Raw genomic sequence first — 12,505 nt, forward strand, 5'->3', positions numbered from 1 at the left:
GGGGGAAAAAAATTAATAACACAGAGGTTGTGAATTGCCTGTAGGTAAATTGGACCAATCAGAAGCTACAAAACACCCGTGTTCTGTATGTGTGACATCACATCCATCACAACTAACTGGTAGTCTGACATGCTCAGTGTCAAGCTTCGTGCCAGAAAAAGTGGATATTCTGGTTTTCTTGCCCAAAAAAAACAGGCCTTGAAATTAATTTATATAAAATTATTGAATTTAAATCGCAGTATCGGTCAGAAAAATCACAATTAGAAATGTTCCCAAAATCGTTCAGTACTGGTTATGGGCGAGTGATGTTACAACCTTTTAATCTCTGCTAGGTTTCCCATAACTTGTGAGCAGTGAACACCTCCTCTTACGCTTCATTTAACTATTTCTGACTTGTAGCTCTTTGAAAGAAGAGAAATTCTGTCAAAAGTCTGGAAAGTTTGAACTGTCAATCAGTACTGTGTTTTGTGTTTGCACTTAGAAGAGGAGATACTGAATACTGAAGTGTATACTGAACGATTCGCTTTTTTTAGTTGTTGTGGTGTTATTTTTATAATTTTCTGAACAAGTGGAAAGATGGAACAAAGGGAAAAGCAGAAAAGTGTGAGGTGCGCTCTCGAATTTCAGTATAAAATGTGAGTGAATGAGCATAATTGTTATTAAATGGTATAACAAAGTGACAGTAGTGCCTCTAGCGCTCTAAAGGGTTAATCCCCACTCGGAGCTCATTTAGATACTGATCAGTCGGTGTGTTTTGTTGTATTTTGATCACGTTATATTGGTTTGTGTGTACAGGAGAGGCTGCCGGACTGGCTCTTGGTCTGGTCATGCTGGGCTCCAAGTCAGCTCAGGCTATCGAGGACATGGTGGGTTACGCCCAGGAGACCCAACATGAGAAGATCCTGCGTGGGCTGGCAGTGGGCATCGCGCTGGTCATGTATGGCAGGATGGAGGAGGCAGATGCTCTGATTGAGAGTCTGTGCAGGGATAAAGTGAGCACTTTTTATTTATTTATTTATTTATTTATTTAAAACTGTTTATCTGTGTAATGGACCTATAATCCCACATTTTTCTTGCGTTTTATTGTTCTGAGTTCTACTGCTAATATGTATGTAGTGTATTTATAAAATCATAAATCAAAAAAGTCAAATTTTTACATGACCATTTTCCAGCCTTTTTATCTCTTAAAGTCTGTTACTGTGTTGTTATAACTGGTTTATTTAAATGATCTCTGTTGTGATTAGCTGCTATGTATTGTGCCTCATTCAAACGCAGTCTAGGGGGGAACAGCACTCTTTATAACTTCAGTGTTAAAGGGAAGGGCTAAACTGTTGTAGACAGAAACGGCGGAGATATGTAAATGCGTCATTTTTCGTGACAGTACAGAAGCAGTGATTTTAAAACTGGGCTGTTTCTGCAGCTTAGTTTCCATGTAGAATGTATTGACTGGGGAGTGAATGGCATGTTTTGAAATGGTGTTGCACGCTACATCAGACTCTTATTTCCAAAAGAGCAAGAAATTTTTTCCATGATATACGCCCTTTAACACTAATCCCTGTTTTAGAGTGAATTCTTATGTGATTTTAGTGTTTTATTTCCTGGTAGTTCTGTAAAAGTAAGGCTTTATTTTGTCTTCCATGCTGTCAAACTCCAGGTGAAACTTTAATCCCTTTTACCTCAGACACAATTTTAGCATTCAGTAAAATAGAATGTATATGATCACTGTCGGGACAAAACCTCATATCTCCACTTTGTGTGGATGGATCATTCTCAGCACTGCAGTAACACTGTGGTGGTGGTGGTGTGTTAGTGTGTGTTGCGCTGATGTGAGTGAATCAGACACAGCAGAGCTGCTGGAGTAAACATCTCGGTGTCACTGCTGGACTGAGAACCAAAAATATCCAGCCAACAGTGTCCTGTGGGCAGCGTCCTGTGACCACTGATGAAGGACTAGAGGATGACCAACACAAACTGTGCAGCAGCAGATGAGCTATCGTCTCTGACTTTACATCTACAAGGTGGACTGACAAGGTAGGAGTGTCTAATAGAGTGGACAGTGAGTGGACACAGTGTTTAAAAACTCCAGCAGCACTGCTGTGTCTGATCCGCTCGTACCAGCACAACACACACTAACACACCACCACCACGTCAGTGTTACTGCAGTGCTGAGAATGATCCACCACCCAAATAGTACATGCTCTGTGAGGGTCCATGGGGGTCCTAACCACTGAAGAACAGGGTAAAAGGGGGCTAACAAAGTATGCAGAGAAACAGATGGACTACAGTCTGTAACTGTAGAACTACAAAGTAGAGCTGATGAAATGGACAGTGAGTGTAGATACAAGGTTGTTGCACGCAAGTGGCCAGTCGGTGTATAGATGCCCTAGGTCGTTTGCATTAGCCCAGTCCTCTGTTACCCGTTGTGGTTGTTGTAGTGATTAACGCTACCTGCTTGAACTATTCCTGTACTGTTAAGTGTTTATTGTTAAGTACAGATGTTTCCAGCTCTTGCCTTGACTGGCGCTCTCACTGTGTCATACTGTTCATTCCTTGGTATCTTGACTTGACTTGACTGCTGAGAATTCATCAGGCTCTGCTTCCCCTTAGTGGCACTGATTATGTAGCCTGTGCTTGGCATTGTCTGTACACTGAAGCTCTGTTTTGTTTCACTGCCCTTCAGGATCCTATTCTCCGTCGCTCAGGAATGTACACAGTGGGCATGGCGTACTGCGGCTCCGGGAACAACAAGGCCATCCGACGCCTGCTACATGTGGCCGTAAGTCTTCCCCTCACATTCTCACGCTAGCCAGACACATACTTAAGTGTTAACAGAATCCCCTTTAACGAGAGTCAGGGGTCGTGTCCTTCCTATTGATTAGTTTCCGTTTTGATAACATTTTTGTATGAGTAATGTAATAGTTATTAAGAAGAAAAATCAGGTTTTGTAGAATTCGGATAAAATTCGGATAAAATTGATGAACAAATCAGTTCTTGTTTATTGTGCTAAAAATCTACATCTAAGCTGCTCAAAGACCAGTGAGAGGAGATAAACTTTAGAGGAATACATCTGAACCTGCAGGTGGCAGGCTTTTCATGCTCATCATTCAGATGTTTGTAGAGAGATCCCCTGTGTTGGCTGATGGGGTGTGTGTGTGTGTGTGTGTGTGTGTGTGTGTGTGTGTGTGTGGGGTGGGTGGGTGGGTGGGTGGGTGTGTGTGTGTGTGTGTGTGTATATATATATATATATATATATATATATATATATATATATATATATATATATATATATATATATATATAAATAAAATACACATCTCAGAATGCTTGTTATCCAACAAAAATAAAAAAAATTTATTTATTTTATATATATATATATTTCTTTTTGTTGGATAACAAGCATTCTGATTCACCACAAACACCCACAGAAACTCATCTGGAACTGTAATTGGTTGGGATGCTCACTGCACACAGTTAGACAGCTCATTTGCATAAATTTGCAACAAATGGTATATTGTGCAGCTCTTACTTTTACATTTATGAAATTTGACAGACACTCTTATCCAGAGCGACTTACAGTCAGAGCATTTTACACAGGTAGGTGAAGGTAGTGTTAGGAGTCTTGCCCAAGGACTCTTATTGGTATAGTGTAGGGTGTTTATCCAGGCGGGGATTGAACCCCAGTCTACAGCGTAGAAGGGAGGTGTGACCCACTACACTACACCAACCACAACTTTTAGTATTCCAGTGGGTTTTATCAGTGACTGACTTTGCTTTCTGTCTTTTAACAGGTGAGCGATGTGAATGATGATGTGCGTAGAGCCGCTGTCGAGTCCATCGGCTTCATCATGTTCAGGTATGTGTTCACCTATGTCTCCTCACTGTTTCCTGTCTAATAAATGCTCATTTATATGTTGTAACAACTTCAGAAAGCGTATGGCCGATGCACCTCTCGTTTACTGTCTTTTGTGAACACCGCTGTCGGTGATCAAAGCTGCATCTGGTTGCAGCCTATTGGAGTATAGTCGGTGGGGCTTAAGCTACGCTCGTGCTAATGACTGGGCTTTTTTCTCAAGTCACTTAAATTGTAGGCATTTGTGATTTTTAGGGTTTATTTTGTTATCAATAATCAAATCATGACATCAGACTTGATAAATGCATCGTCTTTGTGTATCGTCATTTCTCATTTTATTTGATGAATCTTCTGAAAAGGTTCCTGGAACTGAAGTTCTGAGCTTCGAGCCAACAGTAATCCAAATCTGAATGGCGTGCAGCTTTGAACTTTTCCAAAATATGTTAGCAACCAAGACAGGAACCTTTCTTGTTATGCTGCTTCTGTTCTCTAATTCCTTCCACTGTTGTGTTTGATGGTTAAAATGTCCTTTGAAGTTGCTGCAATAGTACGTGGGATTTAGTGGCCCCTTCAGGCCAAAATAGTACGAATTCTTATTTTAGACAAGTTCTGATTGTGTTTGGCTTCTTTTTGGACAACCCCTGTCTGTCAGCGTTGTCCCGGAATCTTTTCCCAGCTAAGCTTGATTAATCTGCCTGCACATGTATACACAAAGGCGAGATTCCATCCATTCTTCTGGAATATTTTCCAAATGTGTTTGGAGTATCTTTTCAAATGGATGTTGCTGGTGGTTGACTTCACCCGCCCTCCCTCACATTAATACCTCCAAAAGAAACACTGGGATTGATCCCTTCCGCCCAGACTTTTAATGAAGATGGCTTTTCCATGCTTTATTGTTGGTGGGTCTGCGCCCACCATCGTTTGCTTTGCAGCCTCTAACCAGCATGTCAGTATTTTTGAGACTCAATGTCTTTTTTTTTTTTCCCCTTACAAGTCAAGTTGGTGGAAACTTCAGCCGTCTTTTCTGAAGGGTAGCAGTGAACGGATTGAGGTCCATGCTGGCTTTCCTTAACACATGATCTGATTGATTCCAAAGCTGATTCCAAGCCTTGGGGTATTTCTGCTGTGACTGTATGGGTTGGACTGAATGGTTTACTGTTTTAGATTCAGATTGCCACGCTATCAAAGCGCTTGTAGTTTAGATGTAGAACCAGCTTGTACTGGGCAGTGTATCATCTATACTGGTATACACTAAGGCCCAATCCCATTTCACCCCTCGCCACTACCAATTAGCCCTTATCCCTCCGTTTTGCGTGTTCATGTCTAGGGGTAGGGTGTCCCAATTCTTGTTGAGATAGAGGGGTAGGGCGAAGTGTTGGGGCTACATGCCCCTTCAGGTTTTTGAGAGGCACTTATGAGGGTGGAAAAAAGAAAAACCGGCAAGATGGCTGAGCAAGAGACCAAAGAAACAAATGAGTATTTTCTGTGTTAAAAATGATGGTAACCACTGTATTATCTTAGTTTAATGTCGTTTCGATGTATTGTGGTCCTTTTCTTCATAACAAGCATAAAAAATCGCCAGTAGTTTGCTAATGTTTCGGTAGCTAGCTAGCTAAATTTCCCGTTCCACCTTTAATGGTGCAGCAGTTACATTCTGGTGCCTTAGGCTTCAGAACAGCTGGACAAATAAGGTGGAAAATTCTAACAAGAATCTGGTGAATATCTGACTTCAGCTTCATATCACTGAAGAATTAGAGAGGTGATAATAAATAATTGCCCCCCCTCTTTGAAGGCATGTGATGCCCTAAATGTAACTAAAGCCCAGCAGTGAGGAGCTGAACTTTACCCTCCTCTGCTGTCACTGCAGACTGGCAGGGTCGCCTACAGAGCAGCGCTAGTAGCTGTTAATGAAGTGATGCTCTTTTTATTTGAGGGTCCCATTTCAGAGGGAAGATTTCAACCACTACCCCCAACCACTACTCAAGTCCCAAGGGGCAAGGTGACCCTTGAAAACAAGGGGTAGGGGTAAAAATAAGACATGGGATTGGGCCTGTATGTCTAAAGGTTTGTGAACACCTGCTCATTCTGAAGTTAAGGGTGTTAGTAGGGAGTTTGTCCCACTTTGCTGCAGTATCAGCCTCTACTCTTCTGGTAGCTCCTTTGAGGAGTTGACTGCTTTATCCAGAGAGCTGTAGTCTTACTGATGAGCCTAAGGTCATACCCAATGCCAAGCATGGGTATAAAGCCCCCCAGCGTTGACCTGTTGGGCAGTAGAACTGTGTTCTCAGGAGTGATGGAGCTTTAATACCTTTGGGATGAGTTGGAGTGATCCAAAACTGACCATCCAACATTTCAGAAAAAGTGCTGATGTATGCAGACTTTTGGACATATGTATACTGTGGTATTTACATTGAGTGATGACAGTTTTTGCAATATTTTTAGTGAGATATGCTCTAAAACGTTAAATAACACACTTGTGTTACCTCTTTTAACACTTTTTGTGTCATGGTTTTCTGAATTAATGTATTCTGTGTTAAAAGTAACCCAAAAGGTGTTATTTGTAAGTGGGCACAGAAATATTTCAACACATTTTGTGTTTAAAAATAACTCAGAACTCCAACTGAGCACAGTGATGTGTCTACTTAGAGACAGAATGTGTTGTTTTTTAACACATCTGTTTTCAGAGAGACGTGATAGACGATGATGAGCGTTATATATCTGTAGTAGTCATTAAATACTGGTGTGTCTGTTGTCTTGAGGTTTGTTTTTAGTTTTACTTTATGCACTTTACTCACGACATCCAGGACCTGGTGGACATCTAAATGAAATCAAACATAGGGTTGTGCTGTCTGTCTGGTTATACTTCACAGTGCTGTATAAGGTTCCCTTCGGAGGAATTTTAAGAGAAAAAAACAATACAGCTCAGTTAAAACAGGCTGTATGAGGTTTGTAAGACATTCTTTTGCGTGGACGAGCAGCGCTCACGTTTTATCAATATAGCACTATGAACAGCCGTCCAGCGAAGACCTTTGTCGGTTTTGGTAGAAAAGAATATGTTTAATTTCATAACATTTTTGCCAACTGTCAAATTTGAACCATGTTTTTTTTGTGTGTTTATATGCCAGAAAACGTTTGGTAGCATTTTATTAAAGGCATCTACATCAGGACTTCATATCACGTAAGCATTTGAGGCATAACCATTGAACGTCATGTTTGAAAAGCAACTTCTAAGTATTGTTCTCAACAGCTTATGATAGTATTAGGAAAATGAGAAGATATTTTAGGGAATAAATGATGTATTGACACCAGATCAGTTCTGTGAAGGTGCCCTCAAAGTAAAGCGATACGGGAAAATATGTACGAAACTGATCACTTTAGGTTCAGGACGTTCTTAAGCAGACCTCAGGTTCCATTAAATGGCACCGGTGCTTATAAATGGGGAGACAAGTCTTTCACGTTACTTAAAGGGCTCCTGTGTTAATACAATAGCATTTTACTTCATTAAATGTCTTTGAGGTTCTGCAGGGCACTTTTTCCCCAAGTAGTACTGGTCCATCTGACTTAAAATTCAACAGGAACACACAGAAAAATCTGTGAGCACTCACTTAATGTGAACATATGCTGTCTTTTTCCTTTGTTTCTCCCATCTCTTAGAGAGGATGTTTAATCAGATTGTTCCTTCTCTGTCCAGGCCCTTAAGGATTACCTGAACAAGATTAAGAACTAATCATTTTCAGCCATTCAGTATTTATTGCATTCTTCTCTTGCAGCTTTTTTCAGTTCTTGTCTTTTGTCTACTTAACAAAAAGTGTTTTTGTACCAGCAGTTTTTAGAAGTTTGGCCTGGCCATTCATTTCTAACTGTAATGTGATGATAGTTTCAAATTTATTGAAATTGTGTTTTATAATATAATTTTTTTTTTGTCAGTTAGAATTTCAGCTGACTGTACAAAGAAATTCATTCCCAGAATTCATTTTAACTTCTCAATGCAGTCAAACTAAACCCTCAGGTAGGGAGACTTTTCTTTTGCGTAAGAGGGTCCTTTTAACGGCTGGTTGCTTTGTTCAACGTCAGCTGTGGCAGCCTTTTAAATGCCAATGTGAAATCCACACTTTTGGCTTTAATTTGGTGGTGCTGTATTGGCTAATAACACTGGGCAGTGCACTGGTAGTATGTCACGTAGTCCGTCTTTGGTTAAAACAAACTCTCTAACCCATGAGATTTGCACGGCAATGAGAACGCAGCAAAAGTGAGTCGTACGCAACACCAGCAGGTCTTAACTAAACAGTGTGACGTCCATGTGTGTTAGTTATTTAGCAGTTGAGTTAGGCTTCCGGAGACATGCACGGTGAGCCAGAAGGCTTATTTAATAGACATGCCATGTGAATAGAGTAGCATTTGAGGCCAGTGGCGTGCATCATTAGTTTGGGCAAAATCTGTTCTTGCGTGGGTTCTCCTAACTCACAGTTCTGTTCACGTTTAAAAAAGAAAAAAAATGCATTTTGCTTGCACTGTAGAACTCTGATCATGGGAAAACTGATATAAGCTGGTCATAAATATTCAAGCATTGCTTTTTAAATACACCGATCAGGCATAACATTATGACCACCTCCTTGTTTCTACACTCATTGTCCATTTTATCAGCTCCACTTACTATATAGGTGCACTTTGTAGTTCTACAGTTACAGACTGTAGTCCATCTGTTTCTCTGATACTTTGTTAGCCCCCTTTTACCCTGTTCTTCAGTGGTCAGGACCCCCATGGACCCTCACAGAGCAGGTACTATTTGGGTGGTGGATCATTCTCAGCACTGCAGTAACGCTGACGTGGTGGTGGTGTGTTAGTGTGTGTTGTGCTGGTCTGAGTGGATCAGACACAGCAGTGCTGCTGGAGTTTTTAAACACCTCAGTGTCACTGCTGGACTGAGAATAGTCCAGCAACCAAAAATATCCAGCCAACAGCTTCCTGTGACCACTGATGAAGGCCTAGAGGATGACCAACACAAACTGCAGCAGCAGATGAGCTATCGTCTCTGACTTTACACCTACAAGGTGGACTGACGAGCTAGGAGTGTCTAGTAGAGTGGACAGTGAGTGGACACAGTGTTTAAAAACTCCAGCAGCACTGCTGTGTCTGATCCACTCGCACCAGCACAACACACACTAACACACCACCACCACGTCAGTGTCACTGCAGTGCTGAGAATAACCCGCCACCCAAATAGTACCTGGGGTCCTGACCACTGAAGAACAGGGTAAAAGGGGGCTAACAAGGTATGCAGAGAAACAGATGGACAGTGAGCGTAGAAACAAGGTCATAATGTTATGCCTGATCGATGTACGTTATTCAGTGCTTATGTCCTTTTGTACCGGGCCTTAAGCTTATTGACTGGAACGTTTTGTTATGAACCGAATTCTCTTCTGGATCTTTTTCTCTGCCACATGACTCTTACATTTACATAGCAGCCTTTAGCAGATACTCTTATCCAGAGCTACTTACAGAAGTGCTTTGTACATACACAGTACACAAAGACTAAAAGAGGGTTTTTTCAGTGCATAGTTGGTGTTATTTTATTTTAAAGTGCATGTCTATAGAACTTTAACCTAGAGATGCACTAGAACTGTCAGAGCAGTTACTAAATCAACTTATCAGCTTAAGAACATCAACAAGAGATGTTCTGACTAAAGCAGACCTGGAGAAACTCATCCACACCTTTTATTTCTAGCAGGATTGATCACTGTAATGGCCCTTTAGATACTATGCTGCGCTTTAATGGATCCAGTGGACATGGAGCGTTAGAAGAGCCCCCACACTGGACACTCTAAATCAGCCTGAAAACGTTCCTGTTTGAGCAGCTTTCAGCTCAGTTTAAAACACTGTTAGTGTTTCTAGACCCCTTTCCTCTGTAGAGGCACATTTTTATTCTAATTTAACTTTTAATTTTTAATTTGATTTTTAATTATCCTAATTTGAGTTTAATTTAATGATTTTTGTCTTTTAAATCTGTTGATTTAATCACGTTTTTAATTTCTGTCCTCCTTTTTCAAATGACTAGTTTCTCATTTGGAAAGCACTTTAAATGACAGCAGTGTATGAAAGGTGCTATATGTTTTGGACGGTGCTGATATCTGATATTTTATATCTGTTGAAGTTGAGACTTCAGCTGTCTGGATTAGCAACTCATCACTCATTACCTCAGCCACTTATCCTCCTGGGTCGTGGGGTGTGGTGGAGCCTATCCCAGCGCTCACTGGGCGGAAGTCAGGAAACACCCTGGACAGGTCACTAGTCCATCACAGAGCCAATGGATTGGCATTGTGGGATAATATTTTAAACTTTGTTAATGGTTACAAATTAATAGATTATATTTTAGTATGGTAACCCAGCGTCGCTCAAACGTTCTGGTCTTCTGGAATATAATAAACATCATTAAACAGTTTGAAATATTGGTCAGATGCACCATTATGATTCCGATATCATCGATTAGCTCTGCTTCAGCACTGATTGTAGCTTTGAAGTCGAATACATCTTCAAATTGTTGTGGACACTTTTGTTTGTAGGATCTCGCTACCAGATTTTATTTATTCCATTTAAATTAATACTTAAGTGGTATAAGTCTAACTATGGAATTAGCTTTTTTGCATTGACGAGAGGCAGTATATGTGCTGCTCTTCTCCAGGAGTGAATTTACCCTTCAGGTATCCATGAAGTGTTCTGGGCCAAGTGCAGGAACTGGGCGAACTATTTAAAGCCCTAAAAAGGCCATACGATATTCACATGATCAATTGGCTGTGAGCTAAAGCCCGTGTAAATCCTTCCTGTGTTTAGAGAGCCTCCAGAGCTGTAACAATTCACTGGTGTCTTGTTCTTTTAGTCCTGTAGCTTGCCTGCACTTGGGACGTTATAGATATACAGCATGGCAGTATTCCACCGTCGGGCCTCTGTTTAGGGAAGACAGCAAGACTCAGTCTGTAGTTGCAGAAAGATTAGAATTCATAATGCACATGTGATGACCTCCTGTAACATCCTTTTTTGTGTGCTTGCTGATGTTAAGGCTGACGTTTTTAATGTGCCAAGTGTACAACCCCCATTTCCAAAAAAATTGGCATGCTGTGCAGAATGTAAATAAGAATAGAATGCAATGATATGCAAATCGTGTAAACCATGTTTTTAAAGGAAAATACTACAAAGACAACACAGCAAATGTTGAAACTGAGAAATTTTATTGTTTTTTTGAAAAATATATGCAAATTTTGAATTTTATGCCAACAACACGTTCCAAAAAAGTTGGGACAGGGGCCTGTTTACCACAGAGTTTCATCACCTCTTCTTTTAACAACACTAACTGTTTGGGAACTGAGGAGACACTGCTGTAGTTTAAAAAGTGAAATGTTTTCCTGTTCTTGTTTGATATAAGATTTCAGCTGCTCATCAGTTCAGGGTCTCCTTTGTCGTATTTTTCATTTCATAATGCGCCAAATGTTTTCAGTGGTGACAGGTCTGGACTGCAGGCAGGCCAGTTCAGCACCCGGACTCTTTTAATACGGAGCAATGCTGTTGTAATACATGCAGAATGTGGTTTGACATTGTCTTGCTGAAATAATCAAGGCCTTCCCTGAAAAAGACGTCATCTGGATGGCAGCATATGTTGCCAAAGCATGTATATATCATTCAGCATTAATGGTGCCTTCACAGATGTGAACGTCACCCATGCCATGTGCACTAATGCCCCCTATACCATCATGAATACTGGCTTTCGAACTGTGCACTGATAACAAGCTGAGTGGTCTTTAGCCCAGAGGACACAGTGTCCATGATTTCCAAAAAGAATTTCAAATGTTGATTCGTCGGACCACAGGACACTTTTCCACTTCCTCTGAGTCCATTTTAAATGAGCTCAGACCCAGAGAAAGTGTCAGCGTTTCTGGGTCCTGTTCATATATGATTTCTTCTTCGTGTTTTAGAGTTTTAGCTGCATCCACAAATGCAAGTTATAAAGTTTTCACAGACAGTGTTTTTCAGAAGTGTTTTTGAGCCCATGCAGTGATTTCCACTACAGAATCATGTCCGTTTTTAATGCAGTGCCGCCTGAGGGCCCAAAGATCATGGCCAGCATATGTGTTGTTGGTGTCAAATTCAAAATGGGCATATATTTTTCAATAAACAATAAAATTTCTGTTTGATTTGTTGTCTTTATACTATTTTCAATAAAATATAGGGTTTAAATGATCTGCACATCATTGCATTTTGTTTTATTTTCATTTTGCATCCCAACTTTTTTGGAAATGGGGTTGTACATTTTGTTTCGTTGAATTAATTGCATGAAAACAATGTTTATCTGAAACATTTTATTTGACAAGAAGAGTTTGTGTGGACTTCTCATCTCGATTATTATCTACAAATAGCTTTGCATATTTATAACATTTGAGAAGGCGAGTTATGATGAAGCACAAATGCTCTTTTAAATACACACTGTGTTCCCTTTGAATCCTCTGTACAGTTCAATAGAATTGTTGATCTTTCTCTTAGTGAAGGTATAGCTTCGGATTTTGTAGTTCATCAGGCATAAGAAGGCCTCAGTTTTAGGCTTCTTATAGCAGACCCTGTTGACCAGCAGTGATGTGAATAACATACATAGGCCATTCATTTGGTCAT

At 40.4% G+C, this 12,505-nt stretch overlaps 1 protein-coding gene across 2 annotated transcripts in view; it reads left to right on the forward strand.

Annotated features, from left to right (window-relative positions):
• The window catches only part of psmd1 (proteasome 26S subunit, non-ATPase 1), an 87,282-nt gene that overhangs the window by 14,678 nt on the left and 60,099 nt on the right, over positions 1-12,505 (forward strand). For both annotated transcript variants that reach the window (XM_036585828.1, XM_036585827.1), the window contains exons 14-16: positions 796-992; positions 2,681-2,776; positions 3,789-3,853. In XM_036585828.1, coding sequence (XP_036441721.1) covers positions 796-992; positions 2,681-2,776; positions 3,789-3,853 — 358 coding nt within the window. The remainder of the gene's footprint in view (positions 1-795; positions 993-2,680; positions 2,777-3,788; positions 3,854-12,505) is intronic.

The sequence above is a fragment of the Colossoma macropomum genome, unplaced genomic scaffold, assembly GCF_904425465.1.
Source record: "Colossoma macropomum unplaced genomic scaffold, Colossoma_macropomum, whole genome shotgun sequence".
In the NCBI taxonomy this organism is placed as follows: Eukaryota; Metazoa; Chordata; class Actinopteri; order Characiformes; family Serrasalmidae; genus Colossoma; species Colossoma macropomum.